The 18,401-nt window shown below is 33.6% G+C and overlaps 1 protein-coding gene across 1 annotated transcript in view; it reads right to left on the bottom strand.

Annotated features, from left to right (window-relative positions):
- Positions 1–461: 461 nt before the first annotated feature.
- The window catches only part of LOC148314027 (pre-mRNA-splicing factor ATP-dependent RNA helicase PRP16-like), a 30,376-nt gene continuing 12,436 nt past the window's right edge, over positions 462–18,401 (bottom strand). Inside the window, exons 3-10 of the mRNA XM_088277482.1 lie at positions 6,532–6,682; positions 5,771–5,868; positions 4,783–5,010; positions 4,429–4,600; positions 3,383–3,524; positions 2,668–2,828; positions 1,525–1,765; positions 462–744 (exon numbers count right to left, since the gene is read on the bottom strand). Of these exons, the coding sequence (XP_088133608.1) occupies positions 558–744; positions 1,525–1,765; positions 2,668–2,828; positions 3,383–3,524; positions 4,429–4,600; positions 4,783–5,010; positions 5,771–5,868; positions 6,532–6,682 (1,380 nt within the window). The 3' untranslated portion in view covers positions 462–557. The remainder of the gene's footprint in view (positions 745–1,524; positions 1,766–2,667; positions 2,829–3,382; positions 3,525–4,428; positions 4,601–4,782; positions 5,011–5,770; positions 5,869–6,531; positions 6,683–18,401) is intronic.

Genomic DNA, 18,401 nt, shown 5'->3' with positions numbered 1-18,401 from the left:
AACAAGCACTGTTCCACTCCACAATTTTTCCTAGTGGATACACTAAGACCTCACTTTGCATCGTAGATGCATTTTTATCAGCTATTTTCCATTGAAAATCATACATCAAAGATTTTTCATTATTACCGTATTTTTCATTCAGTCCTTGAATGTTAAAAAAAAGAAGAATATGTATTTACATAACAAAACAAAAGAAAAACTTTGAAACAATGCAAAGTGAAACGACCCAAAGCGAGGTCTGAGTGTAGTGAGTGTCAAAGGTTCATCCCCACCTAGCTTTAGACATGGGATGTGGAAGGGAGAGATATCCAAGTAAATTAACATTGCTTTTCCAAATGCAGAAAGCAGAGATCATTGGAGGAAAATAGTTGAGAGTATCAAAAGCCACAGTGGTCAATGATACTCGGTCAATTACAATTTGATTGATCAATGTCAATTAGACATGAATAAAAAACTAGGGAAAAATGACATAAAACAAAGAAGGTGATTTATTCATTAATATGTAAAGTATAATAAAACTAGTCGTACGACATATTTTTCTTAATAAGAGCACAAATTCAAAGCCCGAGGCGAGCCGGAGTCCTGCGTGGTGTTGATGTGCCAGGAGTGGCAATTTCCTCCTTCATGGGTAACTCCTGGTCTTTGATGCGCTTTTCTTCCGCAAGTTGTTTCTCCGCTTCTTGCATTTGAATTTCCATCTCTTGGAGATGCACAGCAGCCTGCTTTCTTTTATCCCGGCCGGACCTAATTAAAATAATATACAAATGTGTAACAGTTGGTTGAAAGTAGACAGAGGGTTTTTGGAGAAAATTTTATCTTTGAACTCTTGATATTAAGGCTCAATTTTTAAGAATTGAATGTGATAATTTGTTCCTGCAAATAGAAGCTACTTAAAAGATAAACATTTTGTTTTGACATGACAATATCTCGCCCTTTAGATCTTTATGTACTATTGTTTAATTGCCTTGTTTATCAAAGGCGTGAAATGCAAACTGCAAGTGATACTATGCATATTCCTAAATTGTATTATGATCAATCCTGCATTCCTGATTCTCAGCTATAGAAGTGAAATGTATTTGAAGGGATACAAAGAACATAAGTGAAGGAAGTCAAGGAGTAGGACATTACTATAGTAGGAAGGAAGAGGAAAATAGCCATAGATTGGGCACTTGGGGCCTCATACCTGTGCTTATGTAAGCTATCCCAGTGGGAATGTGATACAAATATTGTCGGGAACCTCAAAATATCTAATAAATACCACAATATTTCTGACAGGCGAGGTGGCGTAATTGTGGGTTCGGTTCCAGCTAATTGTAAAATGAATTCTAGAAAGATTTATTTTCAATTGGTACTTTTCTTATCTTTACAATCCTACCTGCAGAAAAGCTTTGTGGGTTATTAGTTTAAATATATTGTAGTAAAAAATAACGATACATTTAATTCAATAACCAACTCTCACTATCTCTCATCATATGAAGGTCTCATCATATTTTAAAAACATATTTGGGCTATGCAACTACATACCGTCCGGTTTCTTTGACTGAGAAGAACATGGGTCCGAGCTCGGCTAACCAGTGGCCATCCACCGCTGTGACACACTGCATATACTCTTTGGCAGTCATCACCAGCTCGTGATAGACCACATAGTCAGGGCTGGAACCCAAACCAAACAGGGCAGAAGTGGGGTGGAGATGGCACGGCATCCCTGTGCGACAGTTGACGTACTCTCCAATACCTTTGAGGCGAGCCGCTTGGTGAAAGTAAGCTAAAAATTCAATGCAATAGTTGAACCAATAGGTTAATCAAATACGTAGGTATATAAGACATAAATTAACCATTTCACTGATGAGTTTAAATGAAGATTTTATTTCGAAAAAGGGCAGGTTGATTAATTTTAATGTATGATATTAAGATATGTTCGAAACATATAAAATATTACCGACATTGAGTGACAGAGTCCACCACAGTCTAAACACATAGACTCACCCTGCGAGAATACATTCAACTACCTCATAAAAGAATAAAGTAAAATTAATTGGAGCCATAGCTTCGCCAGGTTGCCCGTACAAAGGCCCTTTTTTTTGCCTGTATATGGTATGAGCAAATTGGGCAAATGATTAAAAGAAAACGTAAAACAGCTGTACAAGGCATTTATAATGAAAGTTTAAGGGGATGTATCTAACCTTTGTTATGAGATAACAGTTGTACAACCAAAATGCAAAAATTTCTAATAAATTTATGAAAAATAACTAATTTACATATTATTAAGTATGTAAATGAACTTTGCTGGATAAAAAGATAAACTTTAGAGAACAAACACTAAGTGATTTTAAGTCAATAATTTTTTTGATACTATCTAATAAAATCACAAACCAATTATTAAAATTAACGATGAGTATACTTGTAAAACGAAATTTCTAGTGATTTTATTAACACTAACTACTTTTGTTTAATACTGGGTACATCAAAGAAAAGAACGTATGTTAAGAAAAAAAGGACTGTATATCCGAATGAGTAGTATCAAAGCTATGTATAAATTTGATTTAAACACAATATGTTTAAATTACCTAGAAGGGATTGGCAATTTTGGATACCATGTATCAGGTTTCTAGTTATATTTAGAACTGGTGCCATTATGAATTGAATACATAAAAATAAGCGATGTACCTGAGCAAATACACTTCCTGATGACGTCCCAATCAGTTCCACATGACACTAGAGGCATTTTGTGCTGCTGTAAAATATCACGAAGTTGTTGTCTAACCTCCCGGACTTTTCTCATTGCTTTTGCGTGAATGAAATGATCTGTGCACCAATGAGAGGAATAGCTGAAAACAAAAACAAAAAAATTATCACAAAACCATTGATAAAAAATTATTTAGTTTACAAATTCAACTCATTACCCGTGCTTGGCACACAGTTTGTGTCAACACGGTACCAGAAATTAAAACCTCAATTTTTTTTAAGTAAGTGTTGAAAACATACTGATTTTTGGTTAAATATGTAGCTAATTTTCATACTACTTCAATGAAAAATTAGGTTACAAAGATCTGCAGAGCTTTACTGGATAATTCAGCATCTAAATAGTTTGTTATTTATTATATACCTGTTATTCAAACAACAACAAAAAGGTTCCCAGGAAAACAAATATTAAACAGAATAAAAAAGTCATAATTATACTGGGTTGCGGAAATATCACAACTAATAGGAAATGCGGTGATTATGCCATTAATAAATTGTGAAATTCCTAACAAAAAATTTTTTTTTTTTTATAAAGCAATTATTGAGCAGCAGAAATAAATTTTATGCAATATGATTGACGAGTACTTTTTCTATCAGAACTCAGATGATATATACAATATGAATTGAATAAAATACTAACTTGTTCTGTTTCCATTGATTGTAAACATGGAGCAATGTCAAGTGATCAGATTCGGGAACCTGGAACTTCTCCCTAACACCATCTGCTTCCTCTTCACGACCCTTTGGGCGGTAGAATATGGAAGGCACGGAGAGCATTGAAACTGAAAAGAGAGAAAAAAAATATTTTTGTGAAACCAATAATAAAAAATAAAAATTAACATAAAGGATGCCAACTTTGAGGAAAAAATAAAATAAGAAGGTTATGATTATGTTAAGCCCTTTGAATCATTTCAAATCATTTATTTAAATCGAACCACCAGAAGTATGGATATTGAAATACTTTCAAGAGTTTATTTAAATATCGTAAATCAACAATGGAAATTGACAAAAAAAAACTAACAGAAGCATAGCCATGCTACATTATACTTGAGGAGTTTTAAATTTCTCGCATAGCACAAAATGGCATTGGAAATGCACAAGTGAGAGTATGATATGAAAATATCATAATCACATTACTAATGTGCAAAGGCCAATAGCCGCAAATTAAAAACAGTAGTTTTGAGATAAACGAGTTTATAGTTAACTTAAAATTATGCTTTTTGCCAATACGTGTATCAAATTGATACAATTTTGCGGATATTTGGATAATGAATATCTCGGTAAAGGAAAGAGATAGAGCAAAATCTGTGATTGTATATGATAGAGGCCAGTTATAAGAATGCTTTGAGCCGTGTTACGCCAAACAGCTGCAACATGAGTTACGGCTAATTGCCTTTATACATTAAATTAGAAATACATAGTATACAATTTCGTTTTCAGTAGATTGCGTTTGAAATATTGCTAGGTCAAATCAACAAAGGGTTCAACAATAATAGATAAAATTCAATATAAAATGACCTTTTTTTTCTGGGGACATTAATTTAATCTTTTCTGCAAAAAATACAGACTTACGAGACAACTTGAAATGTATGATTAAATGTTCATCAAAGTTTTCAATATTTTTTCATTGAAACGCAACTCAAATATCAAATAAATTGCAAGGTAACATAGAAAATCGGTGCATACCTATTATAAGTATATCAGAACTGCATCCCATATTAGCAGCGGCTATCAGCATGTGGCACTGAGGAGGATCGAGAGGAAACTCGGCCATCTGCCTTCCCATTGGAGTGAGTGATCCCGTATGATCCAATGCTCCGAGAATCCAAAGTTGGTACATTGAATTCAGCAAAGTATCCTGGAGAAAAACCATGAAAGTGGTGTATATCAATCAAAAACCTTTTTTAGCCATGGAGTTAACTGAAAGTTTATGGGATAAAAAGCCTATATTATATTACATTAGTAACTGCAGAATTGATTATTGGTAGCAAAGTATTTGAGATATATATAAATTTTCTTAAATCCAATAACTTATATTACCTGAGGAGGAGGATCCATGAAATGAAACTGCAAGAGATCTTTGACACCCAAACTCTTCAAAAGCAGCACGGTGTTAGCGAGGTTAGTTCTCTGTATTTCAGGGACGGTGGTGATGAGCAGTTCATCCTTGTATTGTCGCTCGGTGTAGAGTCGGAATGCTTGCCCGGGACCAGTACGACCAGCCCTACCAGATCTTTGATTGGCATTAGCCTGGCTGATTGGATAAATCTGAAAATAAAAGAAAATCAAAGGGGTAGTCTATCTAACCGTCTAATAAAGTGCATGGATATGTTTGAGCAAGACCAGCAGACGATTTTGGCACTTGCATATTGGCTAATTATTTGAAAAAAATTAAACAATTGTATAATACCACTTATCGAAGTGTTTAATGTCATTCCACAAAGTTAATGGCCCAATCAATAAATAATACATATTGGTTGGTTGCAACTGGCTAATTAACACATTTCGGACGGGAAAAGTATTTTTGACCGTTTGGTCGAACGATGCTTAAGGGCGGGAAGGGTATTTTTACCTTCTGTGCCTGCCTCATTTCAAAGTCAGAAAATAAGAAATTATCCAATGTTTTTTATATGAATATTATGTACTAATCTCTTGATAATGGAAGCATAGTTATCTTGATGGGTTGTCATGAAGTAAAGGTGATCAGCCCTACTCTCCTGGATTATTTCATTGATCAGCAAATCAACCCGTTATTAACACATTGTTTGCGGGAAACGCTTAAAAGCGTCTTTTATATACTGTTGGTAGAGAGCGGGAGATACTTATAAGTTTTCTATTTGCTTACTTATGGTAGAGCACGAGACGCCAAAAAACATTGTACAGATCAGAATTGGGTTTGCGGTAACTTGTGATTATTATACGATCCTAATTATTTTACTCATTAGGGTCGGGGTCGATGAAAAAAACCACCCGGCAACAGTGCGTTTAAGTCAATTTAAGTAAAATTTAATTGTAAAATAAAATATACCTGCAGTGCATCCATGCCAATCCTCGGGTTGTAAACCTTTAGTTTGCAAAATCCCGAATCGATGACGAATATAATACCGTCAACGGTGAGTGATGTTTCTGGAAATAAAATGAAATTACTCAATAAACATAAAGATTGCAAACGATTTAACAAAAGAAGAAAAACCAATTTGAATCATATATTTTATAACATTTTATCTATTTCATTACTAATGACTGATGACTAAGGCGTTTTACAATAAAACCAATGAATAAACACCTAAAACAATGAAAATTGTGATTGAAAACTGAGATATATATATTTTTTGATGATAATACATATATATATACATATATAGATTTTTTTTTTAAAGTCAATATATATATCGCTCACTCCTTTCAACGTCATACAATATATCAAAAATTGTAAATTTTCAGTTGTGCATGTTTTCGGAATGCCCAGAAAATGTGCTATATTCCAGCAAAAGCGGCATATTTTTAACTTAATATTTACCCGCTACAGGGCAGAAAGTGTTATTTTTGCATTTTAAAGAAAAGGTAATGTTCAAATATTTTTTTAAATTTACTAAATATTTTTCAAATGGAGAAAAAACATTCGGGTTTTACATAAAAAGATCTGTTGCACTGTAAAAAGTTCAATAAGTGGCTTGATATTTGTTTTTAATACTTTTTATTATATTTTTAAACTTAAAAAACGATCTCCTGAAAAATCAAGTTATTTGATATATGACATTGTTGAAATGAGTGAGCGATATGTGTTACCTGCAATATTGGTTGCCACAACACATTTCCGGATGCCGTCAGTTGACTTCTGGAAGATTTTAGCTTGAAGATCCGAAGGAAGTTGGGAATAAATTGGAAGGATGGATAGCGCTGGAGCATTATCAATTTCTGTCAATCTTTCAGTAAGAACCTGAAACAAAACAGAAAATGTCATAAAATATTTAATAAAAATGGCTCACATGAATTGACAATAGGAACATTTTGTAATGAGGATAAATTGCGAAGAATGATTGTAGATTGCAGGCATGGCTGAAAACCATTTTATGAGTAATATGATCTGCAAAACTCTGCTGTCCAAATTTAAAACACAGTAAGGGACATTTTTTTTGTAGTACGTTTTTTTTGCATTTTTGGACTAAGTAGAGTCTACTTAGTCCATAAATGCAAAAAAAACGTACTACAAAAAAAATGTCCCTTACTGTGTTTTAAATTTGGACAGCCGAACTACTTGTCCACCAAATGAAGACATATTTCCTCATTGGTATGAAATATTCCCAGATCAATCAGACGCAAATATCATACATACTTTTTAACTACCCTACTATTTCATAAAAAAACTCAAACTCAAACTCAAATATTAACACTATTTTATATTAACACTATTATTCTAAAGGGTCCGCCAAATAACTTTTTTTTTTTGAAAATGCTATAAAAAAAAAACTTCGTAGCTTCGGCTGTGTGGCACGTAGCGCCGTCCTGTTGAAACCAAATGTTGCCAATATCCTCCTCTTCAATTTTTGTGAACAAAAATCCGTTCAACATGGCCCGATAACGATCGCCATTGACTGTAACGGCCACTCCTTGCTCATTTTCAAAGAAAAATGGCCCAATTATGCCTCTGGACCAAAATCCGCACCAAACAGTGACTCGTTTTGGGTGTACCGGCTTTTCAATGTATGCGTGCGGGTTTTCTGTGCCCCAAATACGACAATTTTGCTTGTTTACATACCCGCCAAGATCAAAATGAGCTTCATCCGAAAAGATGATTTTTTTGGCAAAATCGGCATCTTCTGTAAGTCGATCGCAGGCCCACTCAGCGAAGCGAAAACGCATTGGATGGTCAGTTGGCTTCAACTCCTGAACCAATTGGACTTTGTATGGCGTCATACCAAGGTCTTTATGCAAAATTCGTCTCAATGATGTCTCCGAAATGTTCAATTGTTGAGAACGACGGTGAATTGATGTTGATGGCGCTTCACGCACACTTTCTGCCACAACATCGATATTCTCGGGTGTACGCACTGTTTTTGGCTTTTCACGCTTTGGTTTATCGATGAGGATGCCAGTTTCTTTCACTTTTTTCACAAGATAACGAACATACGGAGCTGACGGTGCTTCTCTTCTTCCAAAAACCGTACGCAATTTTCGCACACATTCTGCAACATTACCATGATTTTCAAAGTAATGTCGCAATATTTCCCAGCGTTGTTCAAGCGTATACACAACCATATTCGCTCAGCGGAAGGATAAAACTAATTATCTGTCAAATCAGACATGAGCTAAGTGTTACCATTCACGAAATAAGCACTAGTTGAAAAAAAAAACTTTAGATGGCGGACCCTATAGTTCTACTTATAATACCTATACCCTATACCCTTTACTATGACTAAATTATATTGCATACCCACACACAGGCCATGCCTTTGTGAGATCATTTTTTGTATTTGTATTTATATTTTATTAATATATTTTTGTATTTGAATTTATGTCATGTAATGCAAAAGAATTTAAAATAAAGAAAAAAAAATAAATATATGAAATAAAGGTTGCTACACAAAACTACAACTTATCACTTTTTTAAATGAATTTTTATTTTAAAAACAGTTTTGCGCAGATAACATATTTAATGATTCATTATTTTGTGTTGTTATAATATTATATTTTATAAATTTCATAATATTATTTCGTTTTACATAATATATGTTATAATTATAATTGATTTATTTCCATTTAATTTAATTTAAGGCACATAATTAATATTTTAAATCCATTGTTTCAAGTACCTATTTCAAGATTTCCATTCAACTCAGATTTAAAAAAATGTCAATGGTTTGCCTTTAAGCGTGCATAAGTAATTTAAAATGCAAAGAAATATGTTAGAATATTTTTCACAAACAATATTATTTCGATTGCAAAATGTTAAAAATGGCGGTTAAAAGGTGGCGCTAAAACATCGTTCACGATTCAGCTAACGAAAAGCGGCTTGAATCGGATATAACCGATTTTTAAATGTCAGCATTGTAAGAAAAACTGGTATTGAAGCCGGCGCTTGTTAGGTACAGTAACTTGGCGCTTCGAACCGCCAAAAAAGGCGTAAGTATTCGGAGTTGATATATCGACTTCAGTCCTCTATTTGCGATACAATTAGTTGTAAAATAACGTTCAAGGTGTATTTAAGAATACAGTTACAAATATAATATCTAAGTCTAAGGAAAAAACACATTATTTACAGTTTTCAGGTTACTTTCGCAGTTTTGAAGTCGATCTTATCCCAACTGCTGCATAATTGGATAGGCCCTCGATCCGGGCATAGCGTGTCAAACTTGATTTTCGACAATTACAAACTTAAATAAAGAATTCGAGTGGGATATTATTATTGAAAAGAATAATAATGATCAATAAATTCATTCAAGGGGCGGGACTGATCACCTTGCCTTCGTAAAATTAATGATTGCGTTAAAACTGCGTTCATCCGATGCGATGTCCTGAAAACGAATGGTTGCGGATAAGGGTCAAGTAATAAGTTAATTGAAACTATAAGGTAAAGCTATAAATAAAAGTTATATTTAAACTATAAAAAAGTCTAAAAATGAAAGATACGTAATTATACAAGAAGTGGACAAAATTACAGTTGATTTTCTACATGAACATCTATTTGGCGAAGATCTCCCAAAAACGAATATTTTTACTGACCATAGAACTTTATGTGAATATATTTCTCATGCAATGATGTGAATTTATATTTGATTAAGGTTTTTTCTGTGATTCGTCTCTTCTAATACCGATTTAGGATATCACCTAATGCAGTGGTTTCCAATTAGTTTATCCCGCGTATTACTTCAAGAAAGACCTCAAATTTGCGTACCCCTTATTGCGGGAATACAAAAGAAAATTAAGTGAGTTTTTTTTGTAAACAATTATAACCACGAAAATACATAATAACAATACAAAATACTGATTAATTATGTTAGTCAAGAGATTGACTAAGATAATTTACCCTTTGACGCAACATCACGTACCTACCCCTGGGAGTACGCATACCAATAATTGGGAAACACTGACCTAACAGAATACAATAAAACATTTAGTGCTTAAATGACAGCCGTGCTCAATCATTATTTTTAACCACGAACTTTGTACGTTTTGTACATAAACATCATTGTTAACTTTGTGTTATGGTAATATAACACTCTACTTATCATTCACCGTTGACTTTGTGTAATACCATGTGTTTTAAGTGGTATTACACAAAGTGAACGATGAATGATAAGGATATTGTTTCAAGAACTTTGTGTTTGAATGAGTGTATAGATTTTGACTGTCAGTGTGAGGTACAGTAACATATTTTAATAACTATAAAATGTTTTCCTAATTTTTATGTTTGGAGCAATTAAGTTTTTTTATTTTATTTTTATTTTCATAATACTATTTATTTATTGACTTGGTGATACATATTGGGAGTCGACTGTATTCCGACATATATTCAATAAAAACCAATCAATAAAAATAACATGGGTGGTGAGAATAGGAAAAGTATTGGAAATTTGCCATGATTACGATACAGTATGATAAATGTAGTCGAGTTTGCACTACGTCATAACTGCACGGTAATCTGTAAAGAAAATTCAGTAATTAAAATAAAATTAAAATAATCGGGTTGGGGTCAAAACGAGAATGGCGAGGTTCATTAGGACAGTTTGATAATCAAGTCGTAAATAATTGTTATATTATATTATCAAATTGTCACATTTACTTTGTACGTGTCCACATTTTATTAATAGTATAAATAAATATCAACACAGTGTTCTTGCTTTATTTAACAGTTGTTACGTTTTAAAGTGACGTTCTCCAATGGATTAATTCAAATTCTGGTATAAGAATTAAAAATATAGATGTCATTTAACTATTTTTTCTATAATTATTGCCACGAATTATTGCATGAGTATAAAAAAAGAAAATAACAGGAATGCTGATCCTGTTTTATAAAGAGATAGTATGTATAATTTAATGAAACAAATACTATTTTTTTGAGGCTTATAAAATTAATACAAATTCTCACTGTCCCAAGTCACATAAGAATTATTTTTCAACTGCGGTAGATAATTCGCTTAGTACCTCTCAAAATATGGTTAAAGAATATCATTAAAATATGTCGATTTCATGTGATGACTTTTAATTTACTTTTCGTGAAAAACAAACATTTATACGGATTCACTGTTTGGCCTGGTGTCGCCAGCTAAAAATACATAACCTTTGATGCTTCGCAGTCAATTCAATTTGTTTAATTTATTGTTAATATTTAAACTATTTGCAGTCAATTCAATTCGTTTATTGTTAATATTTAATCGCTTTGAAGTAATGTCTTTGCACAGCTGAGAATCGGTTGGAAAGTATATAGAGAATGTTAGTGTCAATGAACTATTTCGTATCATGACAGTAAAGAATCGCACATAGGTAAGTATTTTTTATGATTATTATCAAATCGTTTGAACACAATACGCACTTAGAAAATAATTAATAACTTAAGTGGATTGCTTCGATATTATGAGATAATACGATTTTATATTCCTCATTTGGTAAAAAATCCTTTTGTAAATACTACAGCAATTGTATTGTTTAATCTTTGAATACATTTGGTCACATATCAAATCATTTAGTCATTTGATAAAAATTGCCTCTTATTTTTTTTGTTTAAAAAAAATCTGTTGTACAATATTATTGTACTAAATAAACTTTCATTCATTCAAACCCTTATCCGCACCTGATGGTGTATAGGGCACTGCGTCATATAAACGCAGTGATATATTGGTCGTTAGCACATGAAGGAAAGGTGTTCAACCCTCCGCTTCAGGTACCAGTCCAGGGTAATATTGAACAAATATTAGAGCGAAAAAATCACTTTGAATTATTTGACCCCCCCCCCCGGGAATTGAACTCGGGACCTCTAGTACGGTAGCCGAGCGTGCTGCCCATTACACTACGGAGGCGGACAAAGTCAATTAATAAACTACTTGATTATTAACAACATTTGGAGTGTGTCCAAATACTTGTTCAATTGGGTAGAATTGGTGAATAAAGTGTGTAAAGTGATCACCTAAACCAGCCTATAACGGTCGTAAGCGCCGTAAATGCCCAGACTTTCATATTCTTCTTCATCAATGATGGGATGTCAAAAAATACTTGATTATTATTTGATATAGTGTTAGAATATATTTTTGATTTACATAAATAACATAAGTATTAACTACTTTTGAATAACCCTGTAGTTCCTGCAACTTTTATTTTTACTCTTTAGGACACACCTGTCAAATTCGCAGTTGGCGGGAAACAAATCGAATTACGACGGAATTCAAATTATCTATGTTCAGAATGGGCGATTCAAGTTCATCGGTGAGTTAAATAGGGATGGGCATTCCGGTTTCTGGTCCTACCGATCGACCTGAAATCTAAAAATAAGCCAGTCTCGATTTGATTTATTTTGGTCCTATTATTGCCCGGAGCGTCGCGTCTCGAAAACAATCCTCGCGGCACTGGCGGCAAAAGTCGATTCGATTTGCTGATCGAATGAGATTTTTTTTTCTTTCATGTAGGTACCTACGTGAATTTGTTTTTATTTTCCAAAAAAGGATATCGATTTACGCTGCAAATCGATCTTGACTAAAGATAGTTCAAAATAGATTTTTTTCTCTATGGTAAGGCAAAAGAGAATTGACAATTAAATGAGAGTTGACGACGTTTTACAACTCGTCAGGTTATTATCAAGATCGATTGGTGTCGGGTTGTGGTCCCATAGTTAGTGCGGACTCTTGAGTCGGAGTTTCTGGGTTCGAACCCATTCTACCACAATTTGATACTTTTTTTTGATAATGAGCCGCGTAGGCTCACATAAATAGTATAAAATTGAAGTTTTTTTTGTAAATAATAAAAACATAAATACTTATTTCTTATAAGATTTTTCAGAAAAATTTAATCAAAATCGAATGAATACTACGGGAGTTGCCATGTCTACAAAATTTGCAATATTCTATTTAATGAACGAAATGTTAGGTTTCTATCATAATAATAAAAAAAATCCTCATCAAAATATCGAGCATAAGGAAAATATTATTATCCAAATAAATGTGGAAATTTATTCTACCCTCGGCAATATATAATGTTTCGTTATAATAAAAAATAATATCAGTTCTAGAAACGGTTCGTTTGAATATATTACACAAAAACAAATAAGAAGGAAAAATTCAATTAACTATTTATCGATCCATACAGTAGACATGAGCGTACGAATATAAAAAAAAATCATTTTTAAAAAGTCGTCACATAATTCGGTTTTTAGATTCGATCACTAATGCTTATAAAGTATATTAGTGTACAAATTTGGCTGGGTAATCCGTATTTTTAGCTCCAAACATATTGGAGAATTTGACATCAAAAACATAAGCTGAAAAGAAATATAAACCGAGAAAAAGTAACGAGTATCATCCTAATCGAGTAACCGATAAATTAACATCTGCCCACTAGGCACATCTCTATTATCCAATCCCGATGTCAATTTAATAGGGGCATAACTTTATATGGTTGCCTCAAATAAAAAGAAAATTCGAGGTTATAGAAAAAAATCCTCAAACATCATTTCATAAAAATTATTCGGTATTATCAACCTTGCAAAATGAATATTCTCTCAATTTGTTGAGTGTGTTTGTCTGAGTGTGTCCAAATACTTGTTCACAAATCTGGATTATCTCCAAGTATAGGAGTTATTTTTCATATTATTTGAAAGAAAATAATATTAAAAATGACTTCCATAATTGGAGATAATCCAGATTTGTGAACAAGTATTTGGAAACACTCAAAATGTCGTCAATCTACTTTTTATTTATGTATTAAAACAACAGCAACATTAAACGTGTTTATCATTTATATTAGTCATGATTTATCAGAGAATACAAGGTACAATAAAAAAGATAAAGATTTGACATAGAAACGCTTAAATATACTAGAAACTGTAGGAATTTTGTATCTACTTTAGACAGCGGCTTGCATATTCATGTACAATAAATCACAAATCGATGACACATGGACGATAAACGAGAGCTAAGATCTGTCTCGTTATTATTACATATTACAATAATTTGTCTGTGTACCAGCCAACGTCGGGTCGGAATCGGTTTTAGCTGACTAACTGAACTAAATACTAATCCCTTTCACTGCCTACACCGGGGTACTTCTAGAAAATTTGGTGGTGCATTTACAAACTTGTATTTATTTTAATTAGCAGTGACAGGGATATTGAAAGCTTTTAAATGTTAATTCACAGTAAAATCGGGATACAATTTTATTTTGTATTACATTTTCAATCAATTTCTTAGTTAAAAAATTGCTTTGCAAGAGTATGTAGGTCTGTCAGGAAGCCTAGATGCTCCTGTATCAGATCTGGGTATGCGGTGGGACTAAAAGTAACTAACTAACTAACCATCACGCCGCTTCCCCGCAGGGGTAGGCAGAGAGAATAGAACACCACGCAACTCTGTCTTTGCAAACATTCTTCGCCCCTTCCACGTTCATGCATCTCTCCTCATACATACCCGCCGATTATTACGACTCCTAACCTGACCACTTTCAAGTATTTGGCATACCTGATCGTGCCATGTTTTTTCGGTCTTCCTCTACTTCTTTTTCCAATTACATTCGCCTCATAAATTTGTTTTACCGTTCTTTCCTCACTCATTCGTTCAACATGTCCAAACCATCTCAACACACCTTTCTTAATTTTATCGATAATGCTAATGCGGTGGGACAGCTTTCAATATAATATATTACAACATTTTGAGTGTGTCCAAATACTTGTTCACAAAATCTGGATTATCTCCAATTACAGGAGTTATTTTCATATTATTTTTTGACATCTCATCAAAGATGAAGAAGAATATGGAAGTCTGGGCATTTACGGGGCTTACGACCGTCATAGGCTGGTTTAAGTGAACACTTTACACACGTGTAACATTCACCAATTCTACCCATTATTGACAACCACACTACTCAAATTCTTGGAAGTTCTATATATTTGAACCAATTTAGAAACTTTGTTCATGAATCACTAAAACTTCAAAAAGCTTCTTTACATCTCACCAATAGATGTCTCTATTGAAGTTTTAGTGATTCATGAACAAAGTTTCTAAATTGGTTCAAATATATAGAACTTCCAAGAATTTGAGTAGTGTGGTTGTCAATAATGGGTAGAATTGGTGAATGTTACACGTGTGTAAAGTGATCACTTAAACCAGCCTATGACGGTCGTAAGCCCCGTAAATGCCCAGACTTCCATATTCTTCTTCATCTTTGATGAGAAGTCAAAAAATAATGTAAAAATAATATAATATATTACATTAATATCGCAAAGAGCGATTATTCAATCACTTGTTACAACCTTCGCTTAGTGAATTCGCATCGAACTGGAGGGCTTTTACTTTTGTCAAGGCGCAAACAGGTTTACAGAATGTTTCTGGCCGGAGTTGCATTGCATTACAATATATTGTAATGGCCAAGAAAGCGAACTGGCACTGGTAACATCGGAGAAAAAGTGAACATCGAATACGCGACTAAGAAAGCCACCAAGAATTCCTAATATGGACACTTAAACTGCACATTTCGCTGCAGACATACGAGTACATGCTGTAATTTATCTTTTTTTGATTTAAATAAGCTTCAGGAAATTATAGAAATGTTAAGAACTAACAGAATGAGGTTTTTTTTTGGAAGGAAATTTGTGATTTTATGTATAAACTTCATTCATTCGAAAGACAGAGTGGTGTGGCGTTCTATCTGCTTTGTTTGTCTCTGCGGGAAGCAGCGTGATAATTAGTTAATAATGAAAGTGAATAAAAAGCATTCAAACCCTTATCCGCACCCCAATGGTGCATAGGGCACTGCATCATATAAACGCAGTGTTATCTTGATCGTTAACACACGAAAGAAAGGTGATCAGCCCTCCGCTTCAGGTAACAGTCCAGAGTAGTATTGAATAAATATTGGAGTGAAAAAATCACTTATATTTATTAGACCCCCCTCTGGGAATCGAACCCGGGACCTCCAGAACGGTAGCCGAGCGCGCTGACTATTACACTATGGAGGCGGACAATGTATACATTTACGTATTGAAAAAAAATATAGATTCGACCCCAAGAGATTCGGTACGGTAGCCGGGCGTGCTGACCATTACACTAAGAGCGCTTGTGCACTACACGGATTTTTACCGTCCAGCAGTCTGGTTTAAAAAAATAAGACTACGACAGTTTAGCTTGAACGAATTTACGCGCAACGTGTTCACGCACCGATCAAGAGCACCGATCCGAAAAAAGATGGACAAAAGCACAAGCCAATCCAAGCCAGTCGTCGGTTTAAAACGCTAACTGACGTGCCGGACGGTGAAATTCCGTATAATTCCGTGTAGTGGACAAACGCCCTAAGGAGGCGAACAAATGAATAAATTTAATTTGGTAATACGTATGTTATTTACGAAATAAATGAAAATCTATGAATGTATATAATGCGTTTTGGTGGTTTTTCCTGTGCACACCTGTAGTTTGGCTCACATATATTTTATCTTTTGATAATGAGTGATATCATTACACATTTTCAGTTTACCCTTCGAGTCGACCTCGTGGCAGTAAAATATTTTTACATGTTTTTTATCTTGCATTTCTCTCCCGTCGGTCTTATCATTTTATCTATACTGTTTTATATGCTGCACATAATACACACGGCTGTACATGCTATCCGAAGATTGATTTTAATTCATCATAGCCAAATACATTTCCTATGTCAGCAAGTATATCTTAAGGTCCAATATATTGCTACTTAATTTTCTCTAAACTCAGGTAACATTTGAGGTAGTTGATTTTTTTCTAAAAATACCGTTTTTGTATCGAAAAAAATAGTAAAATAGTAAAGAGTCATTGAAAGGTAAGGAGTAAAAAGAGTAAAAAAAATTGAAGCGCCCTCGAGGTAGCATTTTACGAAAATGGCGCTATAAAAATTATCCAAATTTATCATTACATACATATTATTATTAATTTGAAAAATACAAAGCAAAGCGTACTTTTCCTAAAAACCATGGTAAACACAATTAATTTAAGGCTCATAAATCTATTTGTAATATTGAATAATTTCAGCAGAAAGAAAAACAAAACACAATATTTTTAATTAATATAATATGAGTGGTTAACGATCTGTGAGATAATTTAAAGGAAAAAACGCTTTGAAAATAAATCATAGTTTTTTACCTTCCCGAAAACAAAATTGCCAGAGATAATAAACACGAATAACTGCTTATTAGTTTAAAAAATAAAAAAGGATATATAATATAAATAATTTGTTTCGTGAATTATTATACCACAGAAAACGAAACTCATAGACAACCAATGAAATCTAGAGATATTTATTAGTATTGCGTCTTACTTTACAATGTATCGTGGAAGCACGATATAACAAAAGGATACAAATATAACCTTTAACGGTATTGATCCAAAATGTTCCCCGTCTGGGCTGAGTGCTTGTATCAACCCACGCGATAATAAATTTAGTGAAAATATTATACTCGTCTTTGAAGCAAAACTGTTGAAGTGAAAACATTGAAAAAATAACCAATACTTTATTTTGTAGAAAAATATAAATAATTGTCTTCATTTGCGCGTTTCCGTCTTCCTCATCACAAGTGTTCCAGTACCGTTAGCAGTAACATATTCTGTATTTGGACCCATGCGTGGTGAAACAGTGAAAAAAAACGAAACTTATAATTATAATATAACTTTGTTTTAAAATCACTGTAAATATTTTATTGTAACTTAATTATAATGTCTACCGGTTTCGAAGCTAACCGCTACTTTATCAAGACTGATAATTCTAAAACACTATCTACTAAACAATATTCAAAATATTTTGACGGTTAGGGAAAGAAGCTAGAGTTATAATAAAATATAGGGTCCGCCATCTAAAGTTTTTTTTTTCAACTAGTGCTTATTTCGTGAATGGTAACACTTAGCTCATGTCTGATTTGACAGATAATTAGTTTTATCCTTCCGCTGAGCGAATATGGTTGTGTATACGCTTGAACAACGCTGGGAAATATTGCGACATTACTTTGAAAATCATGGTAATGTTGCAGAATGTGTGCGAAAATTGCGTACGGTTTTTGGAAGAAGAGAAGCACCGTCAGCTCCGTATGTTCGTTATCTTGTGAAAAAAGTGAAAGAAACTGGCATCCTCATCGATAAACCAAAGCGTGAAAAGCCAAAAACAGTGCGTACACCCGAGAATATCGATGTTGTGGCAGAAAGTGTGCGTGAAGCGCCATCAACATCAATTCACCGTCGTTCTCAACAATTGAACATTTCGGAGACATCATTGAGACGAATTTTGCATAAAGACCTTGGTATGACGCCATACAAAGTCCAATTGGTTCAGGAGTTGAAGCCAACTGACCATCCAATGCGTTTTCGCTTCGCTGAGTGGGCCTGCGATCGACTTACAGAAGATGCCGATTTTGCCAAAAAAATCATCTTTTCGGATGAAGCTCATTTTGATCTTGGCGGGTATGTAAACAAGCAAAATTGTCGTATTTGGGGCACAGAAAA

The sequence above is a fragment of the Brachycentrus maculatus genome, unplaced genomic scaffold, assembly GCF_059751285.1.
Source record: "Brachycentrus maculatus isolate JH-2025_06_01 unplaced genomic scaffold, ASM5975128v1 h1tg000002l, whole genome shotgun sequence".
NCBI classification, from domain to species: Eukaryota; Metazoa; Arthropoda; class Insecta; order Trichoptera; family Brachycentridae; genus Brachycentrus; species Brachycentrus maculatus.
This window is presented reverse-complemented; position numbering and strand designations above follow the sequence as displayed.